The sequence below is a fragment of the Micropterus dolomieu genome, linkage group LG23 (genome assembly GCF_021292245.1).
Source record: "Micropterus dolomieu isolate WLL.071019.BEF.003 ecotype Adirondacks linkage group LG23, ASM2129224v1, whole genome shotgun sequence".
Taxonomy (NCBI): Eukaryota; Metazoa; Chordata; class Actinopteri; order Centrarchiformes; family Centrarchidae; genus Micropterus; species Micropterus dolomieu.
Window position 1 is genome coordinate 33066580 of NC_060172.1, and position 9315 is coordinate 33075894.

General features: G+C 40.2%; 1 protein-coding gene across 2 annotated transcripts in view; it reads left to right on the forward strand.

Annotated features, from left to right (window-relative positions):
• The window catches only part of robo3 (roundabout, axon guidance receptor, homolog 3 (Drosophila)), an 85966-nt gene extending 81688 nt beyond the window's left edge, over positions 1-4278 (forward strand). For both annotated transcript variants that reach the window (XM_046039018.1, XM_046039019.1), the window contains exons 27-28: positions 63-202; positions 3421-4278. In XM_046039018.1, coding sequence (XP_045894974.1) covers positions 63-202; positions 3421-3432 — 152 coding nt within the window. In that variant the 3' untranslated portion in view covers positions 3433-4278. The remainder of the gene's footprint in view (positions 1-62; positions 203-3420) is intronic.
• Positions 4279-9315: the final 5037 nt, after the last annotated feature.

Below are 9315 nucleotides of genomic sequence, written 5' to 3' on the forward strand. Positions count from 1 at the left end.
GTGCTGCATTTTAAACCACAGACTAAAGACCCATCTTGTTTCCTTCATCCTTGCCTCCTCAGATGAGGAGATAATGCCGTATAGCAGTAAGGCCGGTTACCTTTCCAGGAGTCAGATGTCTAGTAACTGCTCAACCACAGGAAGCTCCTCATCCAGAGGCTCCACGGGCTCCCGAGGGCTCAACTCAGCCAGAAAACACGAGGTAGGATACAGCAACACAAATGATTTTATAATTTCAGTGCAGCTTTATGCAAGAGAAATGTTCTCTTTTCACCTCAAATGGTTTTAATAATTGATGCTTTAAGATATTTATGAGCATGGGAACAGAGATTATTCCTGCCATGGAGAGCATGTGGTTTAGTTTTATCTACATATCATTACTTGCGCTCCATAAAACACACATAATCTTATACATGCAGGCGTATGAAAATAGCTTCTACATTCCCTTGTTGCCCACACGCACACACACACACACACACACACACACACACACACACACCAACATGCTCTCAGACTCACACATACAGATCTACCATTACTGCCTACTCAGGCTAGGTTTTATAGTAAGAAACAATGTTAAGCGTGCACGCCCACTGCTTTCTCTGGAGTGCACTTCTGAGGCCACACTTCGCTGTGGGAGCGCTCCTTTAAATGCACCCCCTGCAGGCTCCCTCGCGACGAGCTGGTGTCTTTTATGGCAGAACAAGCAGTGCCAGCCGAATGGAAAGCTCTGCAGGGACTTCGTGCGAGTGAGGCAACACTTACAAACAGTGTTTGACATGTCCCTCGGCATTACAGTAGGTACATAGAGTAGTAGCTGATAGAAAGCACGGGGAGTTGTGTGAAGTCAGAATCACTTTACACGACTGAGGCTCAGGAGGCAGAGCCGGTTGTCCACTAATAGCAGGGTTGGTGTTTTGATCCCTGGCTCCTTCTGTTCACTCGTTAAACTGAAGCCCAGGTTGCTTCTGATGGGTAGGCCGGTATCTTGTGTGGCAGCTCGGTCAACATCAGCGGCGAATGGGTGACTGAGACGCAAATTGTTGAGCCCTTATGGTAGAATATATAAGTATTCTTTATAAGTGCAGTCAATTTACCATTTACCAAAGCAAACCTGTAAACAGCACCTTGTATGGTCAAGTGCAGAAAAAACTAAAGCATGGTCTCACTATGATGGACAGACACTTTTGTCCAAATTTGTTGGATTATCCACTTTAACCGGAATAAAAATTTAAAGGGTGAATGAGAAATTTGTAATTATATCATTATTTGACTCTCCTAAGGATAATCGGGCAATCATTAAATGATAAAATAACGGCAACTGGAAAAGGAAATTGGATATTAAAATGACAAATTGCCACTGCCATTTTAAATGTTAATTTGGGCATTTCCATTTCAGCTTTTACATTTTCCTTTTACGATTTTCCAAAGTTGCTATTTCTCAATAGTCATAATATTATGTGTCCAATTGTCCTGTTCATTTTCCATTTTGTTTGTATCCATAGTAGTAGATCCAAATAATAATTCTTCATCTTCCTTTTTAATTTGATTTATTCATTTGATTTATTCATTTGATTTAGGTCTTTTACTTAACCTAAGAGTAGTAATACCACACTGAAAAAAAATCACTTACAAATGTGTCTCATTAATGTGTAATTAGTACTTATTTGAAAAGTAAAAGAACTGCCAAATAAACAAAAAAAGTACTCAAATCTTTGCAGTACTTGAGTAAATGTACTCAGTTACATTTCACCGCTGCTTTCATTTTAGCCATCAGCAAATTTGAATTGACATGGTTAAGTTACAGGTTATAAACAAACCGTTAGAAGTGACTTTGAGAGGAAATGGCATTGAATGAAGTCGGCCAACAAAAGCGTGTAGCAGCTTTGGTGCTTTGTTTTAGTGCTGGAGTTGTTAAGTTTAATGCTGTAACCTGAGGCGTTGCCTGTGTATGGAGAAAGAGAAAGGATGGCCCTGTAACAGGTCAGTCCACGCTGACCCCAACACACAGCTGACATGGGAATGTAGCAAAGAAACACATTGTAAAAGGGACACACACGCGCACAATTGCTCTTTTCACTCGCTGTCCACACATACACACACAGAGCTCCCTTGTATCTCGTGCCTCTCAGGTCAGCCCCCTGTGGAGCTGTAAGGAACACCTCACCCCCCTAACTGACCCGTACTGGCCTTTTCACGCCTTGCTGGGGACATGAAAGCGCGACCTTCTTCGCAGTAAAGTTTGCGGTGTTTCCACAGGAAGCCTGGATTAGGTTACCCCTTCTTCCCGTGGTGTCGCTGACTGCTATCTTTGCCCTTTGACCCAGGCGGTCAGTCTAGGAAGGGTTATTTCCCACACTCTCTGCGCTTTCTTTCTTTCTGCTTTTATTGGCTTATTGCAGAGACTCATAAACATCAGATGTGTTTTTAAAGTAAAGATGGAAGTAAAGATCTTAACTTTTTAGCTACGGTGAGATTGTTTATATAGTAGGACTAAAACAGAAATGATAACCAAATGACATTCACCCTAGATGACATGCATATTCATGAACCTTGCAAACCATCACTGTTATATTTTAAGTTTAATACGTGCTACAGCAAAGTCAGTGTGTAGCAGCATCACTCAGGAGTTTACTTTCTTAAACTTACTGTCACCCAGGAACATGATTATATAAGGCAGTCAGCTGAAAACTCTATACTGTTCACTGCACATTAAACTATGTTTTCATATTGAACGATTCTGAAGTATAAAACAGTTCTTTGTGCGGTTGACATCGTTCACAATTTGTGATTCTTCCACATGGCTTTCAAGTATTTCAGCATCCTCTGGAACACATGGAAAGCCGGTGTTAAGAGGAGTGCACTTGCTCTTAAGTGCTGCTTTGGGAAACACATGTAAACATTTACAGGATCGATCATTATTGGGGAAATGTAGCTCAGATTGAGAGGAGACAGACTGAGGTACTCTCTGCTCACTAAAGAGCAGTATTGACCCCTCCCTGACAAAACTAACAGTTGTGACAAAATATTTCAGTTGTGATACCAAACCATGGCCAGAAAGAGTCTTCTTTTCCAGTCTGCTCCCAGCGTATTGGTTAACTGTCTCTTTCCTTTTGTCTAAATATAATAAACTCTTAAGCTGGCGGACAGACTGGTGGGGAAGTAGGCTTAGGATCAGACAGGCTGTGATTTAAATCCCAGAAAGGGGCTGTGAAAATCTAAAAAGAGATTAAATAAATAATAAGTAATTTAAATAATGCTTCCTGTCCTTCAGCAAATGCTATCCATGTTCACTTCAGCAAGGCATTCAGTTGCCAGGTCTGTACATGGAGCAGGGTGGTGCAAAAACTAGTAGTACATGAGCTAATATCTGTGTTAATATATTAAAATCAGTTAGTTAATTAGTTTCTCTCTTCCCAGGAAATGAGATAAGGACACCAGCGACAGGACATCAGTGTACCTTCGATGCCTCCATCATCCACCATATTTCCACTGTGGACACAATGAGCTGGACAAGAGGAAACGTTTTGATACCAGACTGTGCGTCATTGCTGTGACAGAAAGCAACAACAGACTTTGCATCATGCTTTTGGTATTAATATGATTATTTATGAGTTCACTCCTCTCCGTTGATTTGTAAATACCTGTGTCTGTACTGTTCTTTCGTGGGCTCTAGATACAGGGAAAGAGACGTATATTGTATTTATGAGGATAAAAAAAAAAACAATGTTAAAAAAAGTCTGTTATTATAAAAAAAAAAAAAGCTCATGTCTTCTTGAATGTGCCAACTTTTTTTCGTCAAAGTGTATACTTTTTGGAGAAGCATTAACTACTGTTGCACTCTCTTGTTGTGATGGCAAAACAACAGAAAATATGAAGCACAAAGTGTGTTTGCTGGTTGAGAGGTCGCTGTCTGAAAAGCCAAAACGAGCGGGTTCTCGCTCCCGGAAGGACGCTTCCCCAGAGGGATCCCTGCACCCATGTAGTCCGCTAAGAATGTCATACTTTTCTATGTCTCCTTTAGGTTTCTCTGCAGCAACATGTTCCAGTGTGCCAGCAGACAGACAGGCTTTATAAAAGTTTGATTGTATCCCCTCTCACTCCTCTCTTCCCCCCCCCTCCACCCATCCCCCCGTTTGTCTGAGGGACTGTTTGGTGCAGTTGTGAGATAAAATTTGCATATACTCCTTCCAAAACAAAGAAAAAAATGTCTGTGACTGACTTTTTTGTACTCTTGTTGTTTTGTAAATGTACAATAAAATACATTTGCTGATCTAAGCCTTTACTAAATTCTTTTTAGAGAGGCTTTCAAGAAGGTATAGTACAGTGTATTATTGAGCTGTGTGTTTTGTTAGTCACGTCTGTTCCGTCCATGACTTGTTACCTTCCATTATCTGGAATGGTCACTGTTTAAACATTACATCAAGGACAACTCTGGAGCCACAGTCAGTGATCTGGCGTTCACACCAAAATGTGAAATAATTTTGAACACCGTGACACAGAAGTGGGACCAAGGCCCCATCCACAGTTAACGATCTGCACCCACAGCAGCGTTTCAGCTGCGTATCAGACTTGATCTCCGTCTATAATAAAACAAGTGAAAACGCACATCCAGCGGCTGTTCACGTACACTGGGCATGTGCGTGCCGGTGTAAACATGAAGCAGATGCTCTATTCCCTAGTTACAGAAGATTTGGCTAAAGAATAAAGTAATGCAGGCGAACAATCACACCAGATTTTTTTTTGGACCAATAACGAGCTTGGACTCTTACTGAATGGAACACTAAAAGCAGCTGTAGCAGTGGAAAAGAGACTGGGAGTCATCGTCAAGTAAATATGGCGACATGCACAGTCCAAATGCCTGTCAAAAACTCTGTCAGTAGCATTGTGCTTCTACTTTGCATGACTTATGAGACCCAATCAGAGAGCCAAATGTGAGCGTCTGCATCATCGTTTCTAAAGTCCTCCGTTTTTGCCCGTCTGCACTAAAACGCTACCTAGACTTTTAAAACAAAAAACCGCGTCGGCAGCATTTTCAAACTTCTCCGTTTTAGGGCTTTGTTTTCGCCGTTTTATTCTGGACCAAAAGGTCTCCGTTTTAAAACAAAAAAGCAGTAGTGTGGATGGGGCCCAAGTCATTGTTTTACAAATCACAAGTAAGTCCCAAGTCAAGATAGGCAAGTCTGAGTCAAGTCTCAAGTCAAGACCGGCAACAATGAAAAGAAAACGTTATTGAATAAAGTGTTAACCTGTAGAGAAAAAAGGCAGAGGCACAGTTTCACACAACAAATGTTTTTTCATGAATTAAATGAAGTGTTGATGAGCTTTTTTTATATCATAATTTACATGTGGGCTTGGGGAGGATATCAAGTCAGTTAGAGTCAAAAGGCTTAAGTCCAAGTCTTTTTTCATTTAGTCAAGTCTAAAGTCATCATATTTGTGACTCAAGTCACATTTGGACTCGAATGAGACTTGAGTCACAAATATAACACCTCTGGTGACACCAAATATTATACCTAAAAAAAATTAACAGAGAGTAGGGCTGACCCCCAATATTTAAAGATTCGATGCTTCGATGGGCGGAGCCTGATTCGACTGTCAATCTCACAGTCGAAGCTTCACAGTGAAACAAGGATCGTGTTATTTTGGCGATATGGGGATATATCTGATTTTACATAGAACTACCAGTTTTCTCCCATTAAGTTAATATACAGCCTATAACAATATACATTTCAACATTTAATGCTGTAAATAAACGTTCACTTAAATGTTTTTAAAAGTGCGTGAATGAATCCAGAATTGTAACCCTAACCCTGGGTCGTCAGTGCGCATGTGTTGTGCCGAACCAGACTTTCGGATAATTTATCACCGTTGATGAACCACACAAAGAATATTTTATGGTTTTTAAATAGCCGGCTACTTCAAATAGATCCATGAGGAACCAAAAACTCTGCACAAGTCCGGTGAATGACAGGCAAGAGAGAGAGAGAGAGAAAAAAGGATTTTCAAAAAGCCTCAGTTTTGCTGGAACTTTACAGTGTAAGTTGAATGAATAGAGACTGCAGCTCTGCAGCTTCTCAAGATTAAAGCTAAAGCTACCGTGTGTTAACCTCATATTAGTTTTTGCTAAATCTAAGATTGCATTTTTGCACTCGCCAGTATGGATCAGACCAACAAGAAACCCAAAACATTTTCAGGGGGAAAAAATGTGGACCCTACCTTTAAGTCAAAGGCAAAATGCCAATTTATCACATGAAGCATATATAACACAAAATGTAAATTAATAAATATACATGTACTGTACATGCGGTTCTCCTTTTAAGTATAACATTGAATATATTACATTTTAAGTGAAAGCACAGCACTAACCCTCCTCGTTCAAGAGGTTTTTAATAGGTTCTGCAAGTAGACCTGGCCATTTTAAACTGTCATCACACTGTTAAAGGTAATCCACACCTTGATGTCAGATGAAAGTCATTGAGGTCACCATAGAATTCATCATATGAATTCAGATGGGAATTAGTCATGCACGCATACAATTCAGCACTAAAAACAGTAATGTTTCTAGTTTTCTATCCATCCTCTCTTCCTCCACCATTCTTAGCATTTTGCCCAAAACCTAAAACTTCTTGAAGCCTTAAACTCCCTGACAACACTTCCCTGTCAGACCTAAATACATTTTTAAAAACGGCTCCTTATTGCTAAAGTTCTGTTTGCTTCTTGATCTCCCAAAGCGCCATTCTTCCCCCAACTTCACAGTGCACTGCACCTGGGTTAGTGCTATACGCACAGAGGAGCATGAAATTGCCGAGCTCTTTTCTGTCAGAGTGCAACACACACTCCCTCCCGCTGTCCAACTGAGACAAGGCATGCGCTACCCTCCGGTGCTCTACAGATGCTCACCGTGTCTTGGCGTACACAAACTCACTAACTCACAGGCACTGACACACACTCAGCTACACATGTACATGAATAGCCTAGGGTGTATTTCTTCTCCCAGGGCTCGGTGATCAACTGAAAGGAGCGTGATAAGGAGCTGCAGCACATCTTTGTTGCAGTCCACAGCAGCAGAGTGAAGACATACAGAAGACATGCAGGATGTTGAGAGAACCCTGATGAATATATTGAGATTTGATTGACATGCATTTTTGTCTGATACTGCAGTGGGCATAACCAGCACTAATAAGACACTTTTTTCAGACAAATTGTCTATATTATCTTTAAGATATATTGGATCCAATTCAACAAGGTTTACATAGTGCTACAGCTTTCCTGTTAATGTCACGTGAGATCTAATGGAACATTAGCTGATTGTGATGGGGTTAGGGTTCAGGCCTGATTTCAAATTATCATTTGAAGAACCACATTTTGTCCAATGAGATGGCATGTAAACTGGATTTCAAAAGCAACATACGCATATATTGTTTATGTTGGTCTTTTAATGGGATTTGTTGACAATAAGAAAAATATTATTGAATATTGAAGAAAAATTTATTGAATATTTCCGGACATATCAAGGTTATAGGTAGTTTATTTGTCATATATATATGACATAAGATGGTGTTGGAAACATTCCTCAGAGACTTTGGTCTGTATTGACATGATAACATCACGTAGTTGCTGCAGATTTGTCGGCTGCACATCCATGATGAGAATCTCCCGTTTCACCTCATCCCAAAATGTGCTCTATTGGATTGTGATCTGGTGACTGTGGAGGCCATTGGAGTACAGTGAACTCATTTTCATGTTAAAGAACCAGTTTGAGATGATCTGAGCTTTGTGACATGGTGCATTATCCTGCTGGAAGTAGCCATCAGAAGAGTGTGTTACTGTAAAGGGATGGACATGGTCAGCAACAATACTCGGATAGGCTGCCGCGTTTAAATGATGCTCAGTTGGTACTAAGGGGCCCAAAGAGTGCCAAGAAAACATCCCCTACACCATTACACCACCACCAACATGAACCGTTGATACAAGGCAGGATGAATCCATGCTTTCATGTTGTAATGTGGCAGTTGAAATCGAGACTCATCAGATTAGTTTTTCTAATATTCTATTGTCTAATTTTAGTGAGCCTGTGTGAATTGTAGCCTCAGTTTCCTGTTCTTAGCTGACAGCCCATCTGTTTCAAGGTTCAACGTGTTCAGAGATGGTGGTCTGCATACCTTGGTTGTAAACGAGAGGTTATTTGAGTTACTGTTGCCTTTCTGTCATCCTAAATGCACTGAGTTGCTGCCATGTTATTTGGCTGATTAGCAACTGAACAGGTGTACCTAATAAAGTGACAGGTGAGTGCATATACACATAATAGAGTTATAATATATAGAGATATATTAGGTAAAATAAATAAAATAAAATAAAACAATATGTACACTTTATATACATATACACACAGACACCTAGGAAATAATTCTCAGCCCATTTTTTGAATTTGTGTCTAGCACAATGTAAACTGCAAGAAGATAGTGATGATAATATGGTTTTCATCTTGACATAAAAAGTTCTTCTCTTGGGAAACAGCGTACACTTTGCCTGCCATTGAGCACCAACCATCATAGGGGAGCGAGAGTCCGCCTCCACTCATCTGGCCGGAGTCTTGCACTCTGTCGGCTCGGAACACGGTCCGCCCACCGAGTTTTTTCGCAAAGGTAACATAAGCAATCAACCCATTGGACACAAAAACACAAATCCAGTGAAATCCAGAATAATCAATACTAATATATTGCCATTAATTCCCTATAATTCTCCATGTGCTGGCAAATTGGTAGTAAAATCTGTCTAATTCTATAAAATGTATGTGATGAGATATGACCATACAGAGCGAAGATCAAGCAGACTGTACTGTATGTGTAAGCTAGCCAAATTACAGTGGGTGGAGGGAGTCTGATCCGTTGACCCTGAGGAAATTAAAACAGAGAGAAAGTTGAGTTTGTTAGAGTTTCACAGTAACCTCTAAAGTAGAGATTTTCAGAGTGGGAGGCGGGCCTCCCCAGGGGGGCTTCAAACAGTTTCAGGGCAGGCTCAGTGAATGGAAGTGAAAAAATATTACATAAACATCAATTATTGCATTATTATAAGAAACTACAAAGAGATCACAAAGAATAGGAGAGAGTTCAGAGATCCAGAAGTTTGGGAACGTTTACAGTTTTTCCCACATTTCCCACATTTATTAGTTACTTATCAGAGACAGTAAATAATAAATACCTTAGGACAGAGCTTTTTTATGTATTTGATGTAGTCTGACGTTATCCCAAACAGAAATATTAGGCTATCTTAGCTCAATGGTTGAGTGTCAACATGATCATAACATAATTC